Source organism: Borostomias antarcticus, assembly GCF_949987555.1.
Source record: "Borostomias antarcticus genome assembly, chromosome: 26".
Lineage (NCBI taxonomy): Eukaryota > Metazoa > Chordata > Actinopteri > Stomiiformes > Stomiidae > Borostomias > Borostomias antarcticus.
The window spans coordinates 10,709,099-10,730,489 of NC_140259.1; the positions used below are offsets into that span (position 1 = coordinate 10,709,099).

The window sequence follows — 21,391 nt, forward strand, 5'->3', positions numbered from 1 at the left end:
TCAAAAACAAGAAGAACATTCTTCCTACAAGACTGTGTTGGACCGCTGGCTTTGAGGATTAAAGGAAACAGTTCTGTCAAAAACCCACACTTACTGTACTTTAGAGAATGAAAGCCTAATTATATAATTAAATGCTATACAATTAAAAAACTGTACTTTGCACAAACTTACAAGTAAAAGCACCACTGAGTCGTCTGAGTGCATTTCCATATAATGTCTCAGCATTTGCACAATATTTGCAAAATAAACCACTGAGAAATCATTCCTATGCAAATGTTCGAGGACCCTGTTCAGGGGCGTCGCTCGTGGCAGCTGTGTGTATCTGAACGCCCCAGGCCTCCTCCATCATTCAGTCAGGCTCGGTGTGGAAGAGGCAAGTATAATTACCCAGTTATGCTCAGCACTTATCATGGGGTGGCATGTAGGCACCCCGACCCTTCAGCATGCAAATAATAATGGAGATGAGAAGGCCGGGGTGAGTCTGGGCCAGGGGTTAAACTGCTACTGGCTCTGTGAGCGTGAGAGAACTCACATATTTTCTACCCTCGGCACAAACAAATACTGTATAAGGCCAGTAATCTGCTGGCAGCCAGTTGTCATATTAAAACCCACAACAACATGCCAAGCTGTGACACTTCAAGTAGCTGTGCTGCATGAAATAGGCAGAGAGCGAGTGCTAGTGGCCCGGGAGACGCTATGTACAGTAATAAACCAGCCGAACACCATCTAACACACACAGACTTATCTCTTATCCCAGTCCTGGTCATGTGTTCAGATCTATCTCTTATCCCAGTCCTGGTCTTGTGTTCAGAGATATCTCTTATCCCAGTCCTGGTCATGTGTTCAGAGATATCTCTTATCCCAGTCGTGGTCATGTGATCAGAGATATCTCTTATCCTGGTCTTGTGTTCAGAGATATCTCTTATCCCAGTCCTGGTCTTGTGTTCAGAGATATCTCTTATCTCAGTCCTGGTCATGTGATCAGAGATACAGTATCTCTTATCTCAGTCCTGGTCTTGTGTTCAGAGATATCTCTTCTCCCAGTCATGTGATCAGATCTATCTCTTATCCCAGTCCTGGTCATGTGTTCAGATCTATCTCTTATCCCAGTCTTGGTCATGTGTTCAGAGATATCTCTTATCCCAGTCCTGGTCATGTGTTCAGAGATATCTCTTATCCCAGTCCTGATCTTGTGTTCAGAGATATCTCTTATCCCAGTCCTGGTCATGTGTTCAGAGATACAGTATCTCTTATCCCAGTCCTGGTCATGTGTTCAGAGATATCTCTTATCTCAGTCCTGGTCTTGTGTTCAGAGATATCTCTTATCCCAGCTAGTCATGTGTTCAGAGATATCTCTTATCTCAGTCCTGGTCATGTGATCAGAGATATCTCTTATCCAGTCCTGGTCATGTGATCAGAGATATCTCTTATCCCAGTCCTGGTCATGTGATCAGAGATATCTCTTATCTCAGTCCTGGTCATGTGATCAGAGATATCTCTTATCCAGTCCTGGTCTTGTGTTCAGAGATATCTCTTATCCCAGCTAGTCATGTGTTCAGAGATATCTCTTATCTCAGTCCTGGTCATGTGATCAGAGATATCTCTTATCCAGTCCTGGTCATGTGATCAGAGATATCTCTTATCCCAGTCCTGGTCATGTGATCAGAGATATCTCTTATCTCAGTCCTGGTCATGTGTTCAGAGATATCTCTTATCCAGTCCTGGTCATGTGATCAGAGATATCTCTTATCCCAGTCATGGTCTTGTGTTCAGAGATATCTCTTATCCCAGTCCTGGTCATGTGATCAGAGATATATCTTATCCCAGTCCTGGTCTTGTGTTCAGAGATATCTCTTATCCCAGTCCTGGTCATGTGTTCAGAGATATCTCTTATCCCAGTCCTGGTCATGTGTTCAGAGATATCTCTTATCCCAGTCCTGGTCATGTGATCAGAGATATCTCTCCTCCCAGTCCTGTTCTTGTGTTCAGAGATATCTCTTATCCTGGTCATGTGTTCAGAGATATCTCTTATCCTGGTCATGTGATCAGAGATATCTCTTATCCTGGTCATGTGTTCAGAGATATCTCTTCTCCCAGTCCTGGTCTTGTGTTCAGATCTATCTCTTATCCCAGTCCTGATCTTGTGATCAGAGATATCTCTTATCGAGTACAGCAGGGCGGAGCCTAATACGACGAGTGTGCATGAGAGTCTACTTCTGTCAAGAATTTCACTGTAGCAATGCAGACGTGTTAATAGTGAATAGTGCAAAACAGCGGCCCCTGCTTAATGGATGACCAAATTGCACGCATCAAAAATTAGCGGGGTTTTTTACTGATTACTGATTACTTAAATCTGCAAGGCGTCTTGGAAAAAGAGCACGCCAGCCGCCTCACACATCTGAATGGAGGAAAGACGCTCCCGGGCTGATTTATTGCCAGTTTTTATTGATGCTGGGAATTTGTTGTGGTGAGAATGAAGGGTGTCTGACTCTGAGAGCATATCAGTGTCTGGAAACATCTTTGCAGCAACCGGACCTGGTGCCAAAGTGCTCATTTAGTCAGAAAGGTCAACAGTACGCTTTCTGCACAACACAAAAAGGCTTTCTCAACATTACCTCAGAATTGCTCTCGATTAAGTCTGCTGGTGAGTGCTCCCGCCAGAAAAGAGCGAGATGGCTCGGTATCTACAGCGCAAATTGATGAGTGATTTTTGTTTCTGATTTACTGTGTCTTCCAGTCCGGCTTTCTTCAATCATACCCCTTAATGTACTGACCATTAGTTCCTGTCCAGAAAGAGGATATACCCAGGTGTCTCAATTATAGAGAAAGACCAAATCTCCACAGCAACTGTGCGAGGCTGGGAGAGGATATAACTATTCATTACCTGCTCCAGGTCTCTCCCACGTCTCTCCCAGACCAGCAGCTCTGTGCTGGAGAGACCGCCGTCTGTTAAGCCTCGCAGCGTGTGTGAATCCCAGTGTGAATCGCTACAGGTAATGGAGGATATTTTTGGGGAAACAAAAATCCTTTTTTGAGCCCTTTAAAGTAATTAATCCTTTTTAGCTCTCGGTTCGCCGCTAAATTGGTGTCGACTCTGAAAAACTATTTTAATCTGACATTAAAAAAAGTCAGAGAAAGTAAAGCCCTGAAAACACAACTGCGCAATTGCGTAAGCCACTTTGATCTCAACACACACGGAGAGAAATACAAAACAGAATCAGAAAAAGCTCTGAAAAGTAATGTTTGAGATAAAGTAGTTTGAAATGACGTTAAAAGGATAAAAGCAGGGGCAAGATTAAGAGTTGAACCGAGAGGAAGGGAACGGGTGTTGTATTGATAAGTGCTGGTGGAGGACGTTCTGCTAGTCTGGGAGAGCTCACTACACACCACCACCTTCCCATTAGCCTCCAGAGGGGCGTGCTAGTGGGAGAGGCTGCTACGTTGGGCCAGTAATTGTTTTCCTGTCTGTCCAGGGGTGTTTACCGTGGTTAGGTGGGCACCAGCGTGTGTGGTCCTGACAGCGCTGGGGCTGCTTTAATGGCCGCTGCTCCACAGGAGAGCCGGAGCGGGAGAAAGACAATCAGGAGGAGAGAAGGGCACGTGGGAGAGAGGTGGATAATGGAGAGAGTGGGAGAGACAGGAAGGGAGGAGTGATGATGGGTAGGGGAGGGGGGCTGGAGGAACAGGCCGAGGTGGGAGGGTATCTTCAGGGGGAGAGAGGACCACTTGATCCCATTATGGGTTTATCAGCGCTGAAAATAAACTATCATCTAGGATTAAATATACGCATTTCCTCAACACTCAATGGGATTTAGTCCACATTCCCATCACACATCTGATAGTAGTGTTTACTAAAGCAACTTTAAATTCAGAAGTTTGCACAGTATGGTGGTACTATATATTCTTGAAGCACTTTCTGTCATTACAGTCTATCAAGCTAATGAGGTTTATTGAGAAGCAGTGCATGGTCTCACATTATGGTAATCCAAGATTAAATAAAACAGGCACTCAATTCAATCAACTCTCGATTTTGCATTATAATGTCCAGCGTGCTTTGATACAATAGCCTCATCGAAGAATAGCCTGACTATCTTTGTCTGAAAACATTCTTCAGTAGACTACGCTGTTTCATAGAACAACAAAGACGAGCCACTTGGGATTTTTGTTCCATTATAATATTGTTTCCATTAGGCCGCAGACTATTTTGTGCAAACAACTCTTGTGCACATGTTTTATCCTAAAATCATCCGTTGTGTGGATGACACATGTTCTGCCAGAGAACCACAGAGCAGAACCTTGGTTCAGTAGATAAATGCACACTCCTTGTCTCTTGACTCCAGAGGGGGATCTAGGGGTCAAGTATGATATACGACACGCCATCTGCTTATCAGCGTCTTCCAGGGATGACGGCGGTTTGAACACGGAGCACAGTGAAGGTCAGCTACCGGCTCGTAACAAACCGCACAGGAGTTCCTGCCTCTTGATCCTGCCGTTCCCGATATGCCATATATCTGATAAGCGGGAGCTGAAATGCAACAACAAAAAAAATGGATTGCCCTCACATAGCCCACTGTGCAGCAAGCAGGGCATGCTGGGTAAATAGGAGTGGGCTGTTTACAGCTGCTATTAAAATCGGCTAAGAGGGATTAAAGCCATATGTTTTTCACCTCCTGCCCCTCACTGTACATGAGAGGAGCCCAAGGCTTTAGCGCCTTACTGTCAACCACTATGGAGGATCGACATCAGCCGTCGAGGGACTCTTTCTTCTCTTCGTTTATTGGCAACGGCAGTAAACAGTGCATCAGCTACTGTAGCTCTGACTGAAAGAGAAAGAGCCTAGCCGTGGAAAAGGCAGTGAAGAGTTCAGAGACGTCCGTGCGTTCAGTAGCGAGCGTGGCGAGCGCCCACAGCGGCGGTCTGCTGAGCACGGCGCTCACGTCATGGTATGCTGGTGCCGGGGAACGCGTTCACAGCGTTGGCCTCTGTGGTCAAGGATCCATGTACTCTCTCTGCTTCACTTCATATCTAAGAACCTGGAATACAGCGCCTCAACTCAGCCGGTGGGCAAAAAAAAACAGACGAAAAAGAACAAAACAGAGTTGAGCTGCTCCACTATAGGTGATTTAGAGGCTGGGGCTGCCTTGGGAAGAGGCTGGGGGAAGAGGCTGGAGTTGCCTGGGGAAGAGGCTGGGGGAAAGGCTGGGGCTGCCTGGGGAAGAGGCTGGGGGAAAGGCTGGGGCTGCCTGGGGAAGAGGCTGGGGGAAGAGGCTGGGGGAAGAGGCTGGAGCTGCCTGGGGAAGAGGCTGGGGGAAGAGGCTGGGGCTGTCTGGGGAAGAGGCTGGGGGAAGAGGCTGGGGCTGCCTGGGGAAGAGGCTGGGGGAAAGGCTGGGGCTGTGCTCAGATAGGGCAGATAGGAGAAAGTCCCTCTCATAACCGCCTCCTGATGCAGCCGGACGTTCCAGAGTTTCAGCTGACTGTTCTTCCGAGCCGAAGGGGTCTGGAGAGAACAAGCGCACGGGTCAACTGATCCAGAGTTGAAGGGAGGTGAGACCTGTGTTAGATAACAGCCAGGCCCACTGGTTTAGGATCATTCCTCTGACTGTCTACCGCTGAAGTGCATTTAAGGACAGGTGATATCTACCATCGTCCAATAGCCTCTTTTCAAATGTAATATCGCTCTTTTAGTGTCTGTTTTGAAGCAAATACAGAGGCACTATAGGGTAAATCAATGAATAGTTCACTGGGTTGATGGATGCACTTGATGACGATGATGTCAATCATGATGTCCTTTCTTATGTATTATATGTTTTTTTGTATATGTGTCAGCTTGCAGTGCGGCCAATGGCCCAAGACAAATCTCCTTTGGGCAATAAAAGGTTACTTACTTACTTACTTGATCAGATCATGACGGGCCAGGGGACAGCCCACTGTAACATTGTTTAAACCCATCTGTCAAAGAAGAATTCACCCCCCAATGCCTGATATAAGTCACCCAAATATTTGATTACAGCGGTGTCACATGCGTCCTGTAATAATTGATACAGCCTTCTCTATTTCCAGCAGTAGGCAGCTGAGTTGGCGACTCAGACAATTGGAAATCCTATGAAGAATATTGAAAAGCTGGGAAATATGACTTTTGATGGACGACTGTCTTTAAAGTCAAGTATGATATATGACATACCTCATGCAAGCCACAGAAATCGGTGTTCCCATATATAGTGTATAATTTTACACTTGAAGCTACACAGTACAGTTCTTTTATAAACAGATCTTGTTCCAATCTCACAACAACATTTTCATGCATCATGCAGGATTTGGTATATTGAGTAAAAAAAAAAAGATCACAAATCAGTGTCTTCTCAAAGGTTGCTCCATCATGCCTCTCTCTTCAGAAAGCAGATGGATGTTTCATGGCCTGCTCACCGACATTACCAAGACACAGAAGCCTTCACAGGCTCGTTAATCTTATCTTCCTCAGATCTCCCTGCTCTCCGCTGGGGGAGGGTCACAGCCGATGGTCGGCGCACACATGACGGGCGTCCGAGATCCATGAGACCATCGGGTTACCTCCTCTCTAATTAGCTCAGTCTGATTACATCAGAGATGGGTTGAATGATCAATGTGCAATAAAGAGCATTCAGAGCGGAAAAGGATTAACGAGACACAAACATTCTAAGAATGTTCTGTTTGGGAATCTAGGAATCACATTCATAAATATTGTGTACAATTTATATAAGATTACCAAAATACAGTATGATATGGATTGGACTGGACTGTCAAAAATGGAGAAATATCATTGTGACTGTCCTCCATTCCTCCAACGATTCAGAATGTTTGTTTGGCTATTTCTGATTCATCTGTGATGATAAAAATAAGTGTATCCTATCATCCTAAATCTACAGTGTGTGTTGACACCCGCCTCATCGACCCGCCTATCAACGAAGCGCATCGTGACAGGATGTCTGCGTCCCACTCCTGTGGACAACCTTCCCATCCTTGCAGGCATCCAGCCCGCTGACCTCCACCGCACAGGAACCACAGCACGTCACGCCTGCCGGGCCGTGGAGCCTAACCACCTGAAAACTGGGCAATAATACCTCTAGAACACTATTTAGCTTTGTTAAATGTCAGGTCTCTAGCAGGAAAGACATTTTTAATCAATGATTTTATTGCACCATCTTGATTTCATGTTTTTAACTGAAACTTGGTTAGACCAAGGTAACAGTGCAGCTGTTCTTATCAAGTCAACCCCTCCCAACGTCATCTTTATGAGTGAGGCTAGAGTGCATAAGAAAGGAGGTGGAGTAGCCATTTTGTTTAATGACTCCCTCCAATGTAAGCAGATGTGTTGCAGATGTTCTGGTTCCTTTGAATATGTGGCTGTTCAGTTGAATTCCTCTTCTCTAGACATATTTTGGTTTGGTTTGGTTTTGATTTCTAAACATCTACAGGCCACCTAAATACTGTCCAAACTTTTATGATAGCTTTGTTGAACTGTTAGTTTATCTGAGAGATTGATACGGCTGGTATAGCGTTGGACCATGTTAGTTTATCTGAGAGATTGATACCGCTCGAATAGCGTTGGACCATGTTAGTTTATCTGAGAGATTGATACCGCTCGAATAGCGTTGGACCATGAAATTGTCATTTGTTCTGCAAGCACTAAATCAAATGAGAGTTCAGTGCTGTGGCATTGCCAGTGAGCGGATTTGGACTTGCATTCGGACAGAATCCCCATGACCAATTAGACCTATTTCAAGTGAATAGGTTAGGGATGTAGGAGACAATATGCCCATCCAGAGCTATGTCTCCTTGTAATGGAAACCGTGTGTCAATCCATGATGAGAACACCTAGTGTGCCCTTAGAGGCAATCTTCTAGATCGATAATGCAATCTCACTCTTCCTATGCGTGTGTTGTCTGTTTGTGTGAGGGTGCGTACAGTATATAAGACTGTGATTATGCGTGTGATAAGCCAGTGTGTATGCCTCTATGTACTGTAATGCATTTGTGTGTGTGTATACAGAACAGCTCTAGCTTGAGAACAGTATTAAGCAAAATAATGTAACCAGCGTGAGAGATTACATTCTGTGACTTGCTTAAAACCGTGGGAGAGGGAGAGAAGGCGGCTTCGGCGCCGGATTACTCTGAGCTGTGGTTTGGAAGCGGCAGAGAGTCGGAGAGGAAAACAAGAGCGACACGGACAGCAGCACCAGCGCTAGCAGCAGCACCAGGGCTAGCGGCAGCACCAGGGCTAGCGGCAGCACCAGTGCTAGCGGCAGCACCAGGGCTAGCGGCAGCACCAGGGCTAGCGGCAGCACCAGCGCTAGCGGCAGCACCAGCGCTAGCGGCAGCACCAGGGCTAGCGGCAGCACCAGGGCTAGCGGCAGCACCAGCGCTAGCGGCAGCACCAGGGCTAGCGGCAGCACCAGGGCTAGCGGCAGCACCAGCGCTAGCGGCAGCACCAGCGCTAGCGGCAGCACCAGGGCTAGCGGCAGCACCAGGGCTAGCGGCAGCACCAGCGCTAGCGGCAGCACCAGGGCTAGCGGCAGCACCAGGGCTAGCGGCAGCACCAGGGCTAGCGGCAGCAGGGCTAGCAGCAGCACGGGTTAGAGACGCAACAGAGCCAGCTGCTCCAGGAGGAGGAGGAGAGAAACGGACTGACAGACAGAGAGAGGGGGGGGGGGGTAGAGAGAGACTGACAGAGAGAGACTGACAGAGAGAGGGGGGAGATAGAGAGAGACTGACAGAGAGAGGGGGGAGATAGAGAGAGACAGACAGAGAGAGGGGGGGATAGAGAGACTGACAGAGAGAGGGGGTTGATAGAGAGACACAGACAGAGAGAGGGGGGGAGATAGAGAGACACAGACAGAGAGAGGGGTTGATAGAGAGAGAGAGACAGACAGAGAGAGGGGGGAGACAGAGAGAGACTGACAGAGAGAGGGGGGGGGGATAGAGAGAGACAGACAGACAGAGAGAGGGGGGAGATAGAGAGACACAGACAGAGAGAGGGGGGAGACAGAGAGAGACTGACAGAGAGAGGGGGGGGGGATAGAGAGAGACAGACAGACAGAGAGAGGGGGGAGATAGAGAGACACAGACAGAGAGAGGGGGTGACAGAGAGAGACAGACAGAGAGAGGGGGGAGATAGAGAGACAGACAGAGAGAGGGGGAGACAGAGAGACACAGACAGAGAGAGGGGGGAGATAGAGAGCGAGAGAGACCAGACGTTGCAAACGACACACTAACAGGAGACTTCTCATCCTGCCGTTCATGCACACCGCACTTAGCTTGCAAAGAGGAGGGGGGGGGGGGGGGGGGGACCAAGCCAGGAGAGGAAAGCCATCAGCATTTAGAAATAGCATCAGTCCCACCAGCCACATGGAACAGTCGCGTTGATGACACGGGGGGCGGGGGAGGGGGGGGGGGGGGGTGATGAGACGGGCTGCTCACAGGAAGACAAGAAACTGCACACGGACCAATCCCGAGAGAATGAACTGAGAAAACAGGAAGACATACAGAGAAGCTGTACCCCCCAGCAGGCATCGCAGCCAATCAAGAGAGAGGAATTGAGATGGAGGAAGAGTTTGGTCAGGGTTAGTGTGGAGTTAAGCTGATCCCTTGGCTGGCTGGTGGACAGCATGATAACATACTGACCTGGGCTGGCGACAGCACTAGTGGTGGTGGGGTCAATAATGGCTACAGGAAGAAAGGGGGGGAAGAGGGGGAAAAAGAGGACATTTATGTATTATTAACAGAATGGAGACGCAAATGAAAAGACAAAACAAAACCATGCAAGGACAAAAAGACAGGGATATGAGGACAAAACTATGTCCATGCTAGTGGACTGGTGTCTCTGTGGTTTTGATGCAAAGCTCCACATGCTTAGTAAAGAAACACCTCCCCCCACCTGGAGTCGGAAGGATACAGGCCTCTGTGGAGGATTGGAGCTCCACACCTCTTCCCAGCCTCCAATGTCCCGAAAAAGTTTGAGGCTGGCTCCATTCTAAACCTCTGTGACTTGACAAACTTATCTTCTACCAGCAATTCTAAACGGCTAAACGTCTGTCACTTTGATGATGTGGGACCAAACTCGGCTCAATTAACAGCTATAATAACACCTGAACCTCCTTGGCAATCATTCAGTCATGCTGATATAATTTCTCGGTTTAATAGATTTTCATGCAACCCTCCATTTCTGGTCCTCCATTTTGGTAGCTGCGAGTAGTAGAGTGATTGAAGAGAGAGGGGAGATATCTCTGTCTGTCATCCCTCTGAGGGAAAACTCGGCCCCCGTCTGATTACCTTATGAACTCATTTCAGACTGAGCCACTGGTGCTATTCAAGTCATGGAATAATGTGACTTATCCTTAAATGTCCTGTCGGCCATCTTGGATGTCTGTGGAAACAGAAATGTCTCTTCCACGTCTGCATCCCAATGGCCTCTTTGTGTTCTATTTGAACATGTGTGCATCTAAGGTGTATGGTTATGAATATTTGCTTCATATACCATTAGATAACTGAGTGTAGGGCTGTTGGGTGGAACTCTGTCACACATGGCGACACACGGTCTGCTCTCATGGTTTGGTATCAGCATCTATCATACTGTGAATCAACATCTTTACTTTACATGTGAGGCGTAGGCTACTGTATCCAAAAGCAACCATGCCTCAGATGAATGTATCATTAACAGGAATGACAGCCAAGCGATCTCATTTGGTGGGAGGAGATAAAACATGATAACACCGCTTTGAGAAACACGATGCTCTGTGTGCCTCTTCATAGCTGCATGACGCACTTAACAGGTCCTTCAGCGTGATCACAGAGGAGGGAGGGGGGTTGCATCACAAGGGAATCTATAGCAGCCATTCTGATTGTTCATACTGACTTCATAATACTTACAGAACAAAAACGACCAGTGTTTTCCATTGGTTGTAACAAATAGCATTCAGTAGCCAGCGAACACTCTCCTTTTTCATCCAGCTATATGGACACTCAAATTCAATTCCAGGGCAAGTGCCCTTTGGTTCAGTAAAAAGGTTAAATATCTCTGTGTTAAACTACTATGACTGCCCCCTGAAAGTCGACAAGTCGAATCATTAGTTGGAGACCCATAAGTCGATTGAGATTCTTTAAGTTGAGCAGTCATTTTTTTTGCTCCGTTGTCAAGTTGCGCTGGTGGGCAAGACAACCCACCTGCCTTGTGATTTATATATATAGGGCAGAACAATCATTCCTTTCAGACCAAGGCTATTACTAGAGCTATTTGTTGGGCAGCAAAAAGGAGTCTTAAGCTACACGCTGTGTCTTTTCCGTTGGCCTATTTCTTGTCAGATAGCGCATGCATGGGTGGACACTGTATTCTGTAAAACTGAAAGAATAAAATGACATTCAACATTCATTGGAGTGGTCCAGTTGTATGGTTGGATAGGCTAATAATAGCATAATATACATACATTGAGGGCATGTATTTTCAGTGTTTGCTGGTAGCGAATGTCATAGAAGGACAGGGAGGAAATGTATTCAAATGTTTGTGGTAATTATGCTATTGATGACAGCGTATTCACAGCATTCACCATTAGGCCTACGGAACAATTCATGATATTCATGAATGGATATTATAGTCCATTCATTGCAGAAGTGTTTGAACTCTTGAACGTCTCCAGGGTCTCAGTCAATCTGAGGCTCTCTGGCAGAGTGTTCCTCAGTCTGGGGGCAAAGGGGCAGAAGGCTGCCTCTCCACGCCTCTTCGTCCTGCTGCTGGGACGGTCAGAAGTTCGGCACCAGAGGACCTCAGGGATCTTGCTGGTGTATATTTAACATCAAACGAGACCTCAGAACGTATCTATTTAATCTCGCCTTTTAAACACCTCGCTGTATTGTCTGTTGTTGTTTTGATTTGTCTGTTATTGTTTCATGTCGTGTTTCTGTTAAGCTCATTGCGTTGCAATTTGAAGGAAATGTGCTATATAAATAAAGTATTGATTGATTGATTGAGAAGTGTTTGAATGACAAATGTTATCAAGTTGGCATTACCTGACAGCAGTAGGAATATTGCTGGTTAATCAGATAGGATATCTTTTCTTATTCCCTCCCCACAGCGCAGGGGAGAGAGGTTCCCTGCCTTCTTTCCTCAGTCTTAACACACAGTGAGTAGTAGGAGGCCTAGTGGTCCGTATCGCCACAACCAACCACAATGAGTTAGGGTATCACTGTCTGGAGATGTGGATGTGGTCATTGTATTCCTCCCTGGTCAGCCTCTCTCGTACCAGACCTCACCTTGTCTCTGTCAGGCTTGGCTGAATGTAGCATCTCGTACCAGGCTCTCCTCAGCTAGACTTTCATTGTGAAAATATAGGGCATATATTTTTCTGATAGGATTGATGTTTGACTTTTGAAATATTGATGGTATAATTATTTTGATAAGCAAAATATGCACTGAAACTTACTCATTTTGGAATTACATTGGTCTCCGACATTGCAGGGTTATTTAGACGGTAGTGAATTAATCCTCTTGGCGCTTGATTTTTAAAAATAATAAATAATATATTTTGACATCTAAATTTCAAAAGAGTGTGGCTTGAAAGTGGTTAGAGATAGAGACTCACTGTACAGTAAATGAGACAAATGTTGAGAATGACCCAAAGTTTATGTTTATGTCTACATTTATCCAACTAATTTGCATATTATGATGTCATAGGGTGGCGGCCATTTTCTAAGGAAATATGGGATATTTTGAATCAATTTGAACTTATTTCAACAGATTTCCCCACCTCTATCCATTTGTTTTGTAAACAAATATCAAATGAACAGGAACACAGTAAATGGTAAACCGACAGTAACAAACTAATTACTATGCCAGGTAGTAGCATCACTCAGGTAAACAGAAGGCGTCTCTTAGCCTCAGAGGCCTGTGTACCTATCTGTTTTTCAGAGCGTGGTACCTCTCATTGCAAGGCGCAGCACACAGAGCCGCCCCACACCGACTGCACCTGTATCTTGTCTGACAACAGCCTTGAGGGCGGGTGGGATCAGAGCACACTGCACAATCTGGGCGATCGTCAGTATTGCTAAAAGGTAGCTTTGGGTAGCTGCGCCATTGCTATGCTAGCTGTCATTGTGACTGTAATCACTAGTCGTCGTAGACGACTGATCATTATCACCAAAGGCAAAAGGTACATTTCCCCCTTCAGAATCAGGATCTGCAAATATCATATCCAAAACCTGCTCACAATTGAACCTTCTGGCAGCCATTTGGCATTTTTCCAACTCAATAATCTACTCAGACAATGCTGACTCGCTCTCTCAATAACTCTGCTCCGCTCCGCTCAACCCACAACTGAATGAACCGTCATTGTGTGTATTTATAGTAAACGTGAGAGAGAAGCAGGGTACAAGGACAAAACATATTTATAAATATTATACTGTGCTTACTGTAACTGTACAAAATCATTGTTGTGATTGGTCATTAGTTGCGCACGCGCGATTCATTTGCAGGATGCTCTTGCTGAGAGCGGCCACGGTGTCTGAGCTGGAAATATGACGCTATCTAGTCAGACTGGCCGAGTGTCATGGAGAGGATGAGACTTACCCTCAGCTCTGGTGAAATCAGTTGTAACGTGAACCACGGAATGCGCAGGGCTTTGTCATCTCAATCATTCCCAAATGACCAGGAAAAGTCGCTAGCTTTGTCAAGATTATTTTATTGTACGTGAGATGTTATTTGTACAAACACGACACAAAAACACAACTTTAGACAGTATCTTGCAATCGAACTCTCAGCTATGGGCTGGCCTTTTCGAGTAGTTGTATATCCACAGGGATAGACGAAGTACTGCACCAGGCAAAGCAAATAACCTATCCGCATAGTTTACAACTTTGTGGTCGGATGTAAATACTTAAGTCGGCCACACGCATGGATCAACCGAAGCTTGCCAGATAGCGCAATTTGTCTACTTTTAAAGGTAAAAAAACTGCTTGTCTCTAGGAGAAATACACTGAGCCAAGCCTGTTAAATCTGCTCAAAGACGCCACCTGGCGGTGGTGCATCACTGAAATGAAATAACGCCCAGCTGAAATCCCACGGGATTTCCCTGTGAAATACCGCAATGGTGAAATGCTGCAGCACTGATACAGTAAATGCTAGAAACTCCGCACTGTAAGACACGGGGGCGGAGCAAAGTTAAGGGCTGTAATTTGACAACACGGGCAGAACTGCTGGAACAACAACATTGGTAGGGATGAGTCATTGAAGTAGGATGCTATTAGGATACTATGGCTCAGTGAAACAATCTGATATTAGGTGGTTTTAATTCATTTTTTAAAAATATGGGGGAAAAAAATTATTATTGAAGCTTTAAATAATTACCTTTTCCCAAGCAAAATATTCACGGAAGCATTATCATTCTTCTCCTTCAAATGTATGTATTGAGAGTTCTTGGGGTTACTAGATATGTGAGGACAGTCCTTTTTTTCAACCAGAAGCGTCTCATTAATCCTGGAGCACAAATTCAGCAGTGAGTCATTCCCCAGGCGCGGATCTCTCAGGCAGTTCTCCATTACTGTGGAACATATCTTTTGACATGCAATCTTCCTCCTCCCCTTAGCCAGACTGGCACTCCAGTTCCCACACTCTCACTACAACCTTCCCTATCAGTATCTTCATGTGGATGCTGATTGAGCTCTGTGCCCTGGAGTCAAAAGAGACTACACGCATTCTGTGGCCGGGTTCCATAGTACACTGTGAAAACAACAACACCATCTTTGTCTTCAGACCAGTGGATGTGGGGGGTGAGCATCTCTCACAGCATTCAGAGATACACACTCATTTAGCGTTGGGATTAGTTGGTGGCCATTTTTGAGGGTAATATTCAGAACAACAAATGAATAATTTCAGTGAACACTGAAGTTCTCTCTTCCGGTTATTTATGGAGGCTAACTGTTTGAAAGTAAGGTCAGGAAGAGGTCACGTTTGAGGGTCAAGGGTCAGGAACAGTAGACACGTTTGAGGGTCAAGGGTATCGCTGATTTACCGATTCAAACAGTCTGCGTGGTCTTTCAAGCATTATCACATCCGTTGCATGAATATTTCTTCAGGCTATTACACCAGCTGTTCCTCCATAACAACACAACAGCAGCTATTAATATTTCATTAATTTATGAACATCGACATTTGCCATTCCTTTGCTTTATGTTTAGCTTTTGGCTGTCCTACCAGAAACTCCTCTAACTAGTCCTCCTAGAAACTCATCTCACTAGTCCTCCTAGAAACTCATCTCACTAGTCCTACCAGAAACTCCTCTAACTAGTCCTCCTAGAAACTCCTCTAACTAGTCCTCCTAGAAACTCCTCTAACTAGTCCTACTAGAAACTCCTCTAACTAGTCCTACCAGAAACTCCTCTAACTAGTCCTCCTAGAAACTCCTCTAACTAGTCCTACCAGAAACTCCTCTAACTAGTCCTACCAGAAACTCCTCTAACTAGTCCTCCTAGAAACTCCTCTAACTAGTCCTACTAGAAACTCATCTCACTAGTCCTACCAGAAACTCATCTAACTAGTCCTCCTAGAAACTCATCTCACTAGTCCTCCTAGACACTGTTCTCACTAGTCCTACCAGAAACTCCTCTCACTAGTCCTACCAGAAACTCATCTCACTAGTCCTACCAGAAACTCCTCTAACTAGTCCTACCAGAAACTCATCTCACTAGTCCTCCTAGAAACTCATCTCACTAGTCCTCCTAGAAACTGTTCTCACTAGTCCTACCAGAAACTCCTCTCACTAGTCCTACCAGAAACTGTTCTCACTAGTCCTACCAGAAACTCCTCTCACTAGTCCTACCAGAAACTCATCTCACTAGTCCTACCAGAAACTCCTCTAACTAGTCCTACCAGAAACTCCTCTAACTAGTCCTACCAGAAACTCATCTAACTAGTCCTACCAGAAACTCATCTCACTAGTCCTCCTAGAAACTCATCTAACTAGTCCTACCAGAAACTCCTCTAACTAGTCCTACCAGAAACTCATCTAACTAGTCCTACCAGAAACGTCTCTAACTAGTCCTACCAGAAACTCCTCTAACTAGTCCTACCAGAAACTCATCTCACTAGTCCTACCAGAAACTCATCTAACTAGTCCTACCAGAAACGTCTCTAACTAGTCCTACCAGAAACTCCTCTCACTAGTCCTACCAGAAACTCATCTCACTAGTCCTACCAGAAACTCCTCTAACTAGTCCTACCAGAAGCTCCTCTAACTAGTCCTACCAGAAACTCATCTCACTAGTCCTACCAGAAACTCCTCTAACTAGTCCTACCAGAAACTCCTCTAACTAGTCCTACCAGAAACTCCTCTAACTAGTCCTACCAGAAGCTCCTCTAACTAGTCCTACCAGAAACTCATCTCACTAGTCCTACCAGAAACTCCTCTAACTAGTCCTACCAGAAACTCCTCTAACTAGTCCTACCAGAAACTCCTCTAACTAGTCCTACCAGAAGCTCCTCTAACTAGTCCTACCAGAAACTCATCTCACTAGTCCTACCAGAAACTCCTCTAACTAGTCCTACTAGAAACTCATCTCACTAGTCCTACCAGAAACTCCTCTAACTAGTCCTACCAGAAACTCCTCTAACTAGTCCTACCAGAAACTCCTCTAACAAGTCCTACCAGAAACCCCTCTAACTAGTCCTACCAGAAACTCATCTCACTAGTCCTACCAGAAACTCCTCTAACTAGTCCTACCAGAAACTCATCTCACTAGTCCTACTAGAAACTTCTCTAACTAGTCCTACCAGAAACTCATCTCACTAGTCCTACCAGAAACTCCTCTAACTAGTCCTACCAGAAACTCCTCTAACTAGTCCTACCAGAACCTTCTCTAACTAGTCCTACCAGAAACTCCTCTAACTAGTCCTACCAGAAACTCCTCTAACTAGTCCTACCAGAACCTTCTCTAACTAGTCCTACCAGAAACTCATCTCACTAGTCCTACTAGAAACTCATCTCACTAGTCCTACCAGAAACTCCTCTAACTAGTCCTACCAGAAACTCCTCTAACTAGTCCTACTAGAACCTTCTCTAACTAGTCCTACCAGAAACCCCTCTAACTAGTCCTACCAGAAACTCTTTTAACTAGTCCTACTAGAACCTTCTCTAACTAGTCCTACCAGAAACCCCTCTAACTAGTCCTACCAGAAACTCCTCTAACTAGTCCTACCAGAAACTCCTCTAACTAGTCCTACCAGAAACTCCTCTAACTAGTCCTACCAGAAACTCCTCTAACTAGTCCTACCAGAAACTCCTCTAACTAGTCCTCCTAGAAACTCCTCTAACTAGTCCTACCAGAAACTCATCTCACTAGTCCTCCTAGAAACTCATCTCACTAGTCCTCCTAGAAACTCATCTAACTAGTCCTACCAGAAACTCATCTAACTAGTCCTACCAGAAACTCCTCTAACTAGTCCTACCAGAAACTCCTCTAACTAGTCCTACCAGAAACTCCTCTAACTAGTCCTACTAGACACTGTTCTCACTAGTCCTACTAGAAACTCCTCTAACTAGTCCTACCAGAAACTCCTCTAACTAGTCCTACCAGAAACTCATCTCACTAGTCCTACCAGAAACTCCTCTAACTAGTCCTCCTAGAAACTCATCTCACTAGTCCTCCTACACACTGTTCTCACTAGTCCTACCAGAAACTCCTCTCACTAGTCCTACCAGAAACTCATCTCACTAGTCCTACCAGAAACTCATCTCACTAGTCCTACCAGAAACTCATCTCACTAGTCCTCCTAGAAACTCATCTCACTAGTCCTCCTAGAAACTCATCTCACTAGTCCTACTAGAAACTCATCTCACTAGTCCCACCAGAAACTCTTCTCAATGGTCCAACAGAAACTATCACACTCTCGATAAGTCTCAACCTTGTTTAACCTTCCACCTCTGATGGCTGATCACAAGCATGGCGACTGGTAATGACAACAACAATAACAAGTACAGATGAGGCCTAAGGGGGCATAGAGTTATGACACCTACACGAACAGTGATTGATAAGCATGACAAACAAACAAGACATTAATTAGCACACTAGCTAGCGAACAGTTGGCTGCCCTGAAGGTTTGTCAGTGGGAGAGAGAAGTTACATTCCATTACTCATGCTCCTCTTCCTCTTCATCTCTGCCGTTTGGAGTGGGAGGAAGGTTGGGGGCACAGACTAAAAAACCCCTCCAGCGCAAAGCCAAGGTGGGCTGAGGATAAGAGCATGACCAATTAAAGCAGGATGAATGTACTTTGCCAAAGTTTAGTTCTATCTGTACTGAATCAGGCCCTCGAAAAGAAAGCTTTTGTGTCGAGGTTGAGCATGCTAGAGCAAAGCACAGCCGTTTAAAGTGCATGTGGTTCATGTGTACTTATTGCAGCAGGCTATGCAAACTTCTGTGTCCAAAGCTTAAATGTTCTAAAACAAATGTCCCACATTGCAGCAGCAGACTTTGATCTCTGAACTCCCAAAGAAAATAAAAGATGAAACACGCAAAGCCTGGCGGGTTTACACAAGCGAACACCACAAGACAGCATTGAACAACCACATTAGAATCTGTAATAAACTATGTGTCCACACACAATACAAATAAGCCAATCACTCTCTTTCCAAGGACAAACAACTCTCTCCCTTTAAAACATCTCAAGACATTTAACTCTCAAATACACCTTTCTGATTCTACAAGTCTAAGGGTGAGAGAATGAACTAAGAAATAATAATAGTTTGAAATAATAGTAAATTATAGGGACATATTTCTCTCAGTCGCCATGCATTGTTAGTGTACAGTCAGTGACTGCTTGGTACTTGTTCTTATTGATGACTTTACTGATTAGGACCAGGAAGTGCACAAGGTTACTCTAGACTACTCTAGATATGTACTTGTTGTCAGTGATTTTGGATAAAAGCTAGATGACATAAAATGTAAATGTAAAATAAAGACAGCTGAATCCCTTTTTGAACCCTGGATGCCATTCTTAATGACGTATGATAGAAAAAAGCAAACCAAATTGATCCACATTATATTATTATCCGATACAACCAGGAGTGCCAATTCCACAAAGGTAAAATCTGTCATCAGTTTCTTCACCACAACACATCAAACTCTCTCATTGTTGCATCTTAAAATGCCCTCTGAAGTACACTGCTCAATCAAATATTCATACACCTGCACAACTGCTCTCATCCTCCTCCCGGTCTCATCAATAGCTATCGACTGGTACAAGAATAGCAATTCAAAGTCACCTTTGGTGATTTCCAGCCCCTGGGTTTGGTTGTCTGTGTGTGTGTGTGTGTGTGTGTGTGTGTGTGTGTGTGTGTGTACACACACTACAGCAATTTCTTGCCATTTCTCATTAGCGGGACGGTGGAATTGGCCTTTCTTCCGTTAGCGGTGGATCATAAAAAACGAGTGATACAGAGACGAGAGAGAGAGAGAGAGAGAGAGAGAGAGAGAGAGAGACAGAGAGAGAGAGAGAGAGAGACAGAGAGAGAGACAGAGAGAGAGATAGAGAGAGACAGAGAGAGAGAGAGAGAGAGAGAGAGAGAAACAGAGAGATAGAGAGAGAGACAGAGAGAGAGACAGACAGAGAGAGAGAAACAGAGAGATAGAGAGAGGGTGAGCCCACAGCGCTGGTGGAGAAAGACAAGGTGCTGCTGCCTAGTGGTTGTCTATTCTGGGGCCATTTTGCCACTCAGACAGCATCACACAGCTTCTCCACGTGAGGATCCACACAGCTCTTTGATGGTGATCTTTGCGCATACACAAACACGAGAATCAAGTAGTCCCTTGATGACACTCACCAGCTATGGTATGAGATTATCTTTTGGTACTGCAGGGCTTAGGATGATGAGGAAACAGAATATATTACATTACCTGTTCGTGTTTCATCTTATATATCAAACGGAATTGTCAATCAACCGACTTGCAAATATGTTGTAAAGCAAGTATACACGTCCGTTAATTTCTCTCTTTCTGCCTGGAACACAAACACATACGCACACACACACACACACTCACCCACGTTCGTGCACACACACAGTGACAGCCCTAACCGATAAAAACAAGATAAAAGACACATTTCACATCATCTCTTCACTAATGGAAATGGCGTGACTGGTCAAGTGAGCTTCCATCTACGCACATTCACACCACTGTAGCACCGGGGCCTTTCAAGAGCAGAGGCCATGACGGCCATGTTGGGGAGATATGGCGGCTACTTACGAACGAGAGGCACGCTGGCGTTGGCCGTCCCCAGCTTGTTGACCGCCACGCACGTGTAGTTACCATAGCGATCCTCCGTCATGTTGGTCACGGTGAGGACTGATCTGGAGCTGAGATTTTTGATGTCAATCCCTTGACCCTTGTTAATCCTGCGAGAGAACACAACAAATAAAGCTTGGCTTGTGCTTTTTTCATCCCAGAGATGTCAAGGAGGGAGAGCAGGGAGAAAACGTTCATCATCCTCGATGGATCTCTCTAGTGCTTCATCAACCACTTGACCAGATCCCTTCATTCCTTAGCGTTAGCGGTTGGGGTCCCCAACAACAATGTGACAAAGATGTGTTGAAGGACTGGCACGTCTCAGGGTCAGGAGACCTGAAGGCTAAATGTGATTACTGGGCTGTTGTTGAACACTTTGTTCCAGCCATGGAGGCTTTAAAACACTTCCACCTCACACCGTGTCCTAACTACACGCGACGCGAGCGAGCGTCAGCGACAAAATGCGTTCCGTTGCTTTGTTTTCTATTGTTATGTCCTAACTGGACGCGAGCGACGCAGTGCGACGTTTTAATTGCCCTTCTGACGCTCGCCCTGTTCCTATTTTCCTCCTGTCGCTCGCGTTGACAGGCGTTCGTTCTTTAACTGTCTTCAGTTGGGAATAAAGACAAATGATGTAACAGAACAGGAAATTTAACGGTTTCAGTTGGACAGCAAGCGTGCGATTTTGCGTTCTGTTGCTTGCGTCGCAAGCAGTTAGGACATTATCTTTATTATTATATTGTTCTTAATGTGTCTTTTAATTGTATGCTTGTATTGTATTATATTACTTTGTATTGTATTAACCCTGTGGGACCCCGGGAAGACTAGAGGCTCATTCACGTGTCTCTAATGGGGATCCTTTAATAAAACAAAATAAAACGCATCTACACAATCCCAAATAATTGCACCACGATCATTTTCAAATGACAATCAAAATGGATACATGTTACTGTGGAGAATCTGGGAGACATAATGCGTCAGGATTGAAGCATCCCTTTAGGATGTAGGACAGGATCCATCTTGGCTCTGGAGGCTTCCTTCGTGTATTTGGTCACCTCGGCTTGCACTCTGAGTTGTAAAGCCGTGTGTGACCTTA

At 45.3% G+C, this 21,391-nt stretch overlaps 1 protein-coding gene across 1 annotated transcript in view; it reads right to left on the reverse strand.

Moving 5' to 3' along the window:
- Positions 1-21,391, reverse strand: part of negr1 (neuronal growth regulator 1) — a gene marked incomplete at both ends in the record, with an annotated part of 123,382 nt that overhangs the window by 13,751 nt on the left and 88,240 nt on the right. The window contains 2 exons of the mRNA XM_084459054.1: positions 9,657-9,698; positions 20,257-20,405. Of these exons, the coding sequence (XP_084315180.1) occupies positions 9,657-9,698; positions 20,257-20,405 (191 nt within the window). The remainder of the gene's footprint in view (positions 1-9,656; positions 9,699-20,256; positions 20,406-21,391) is intronic.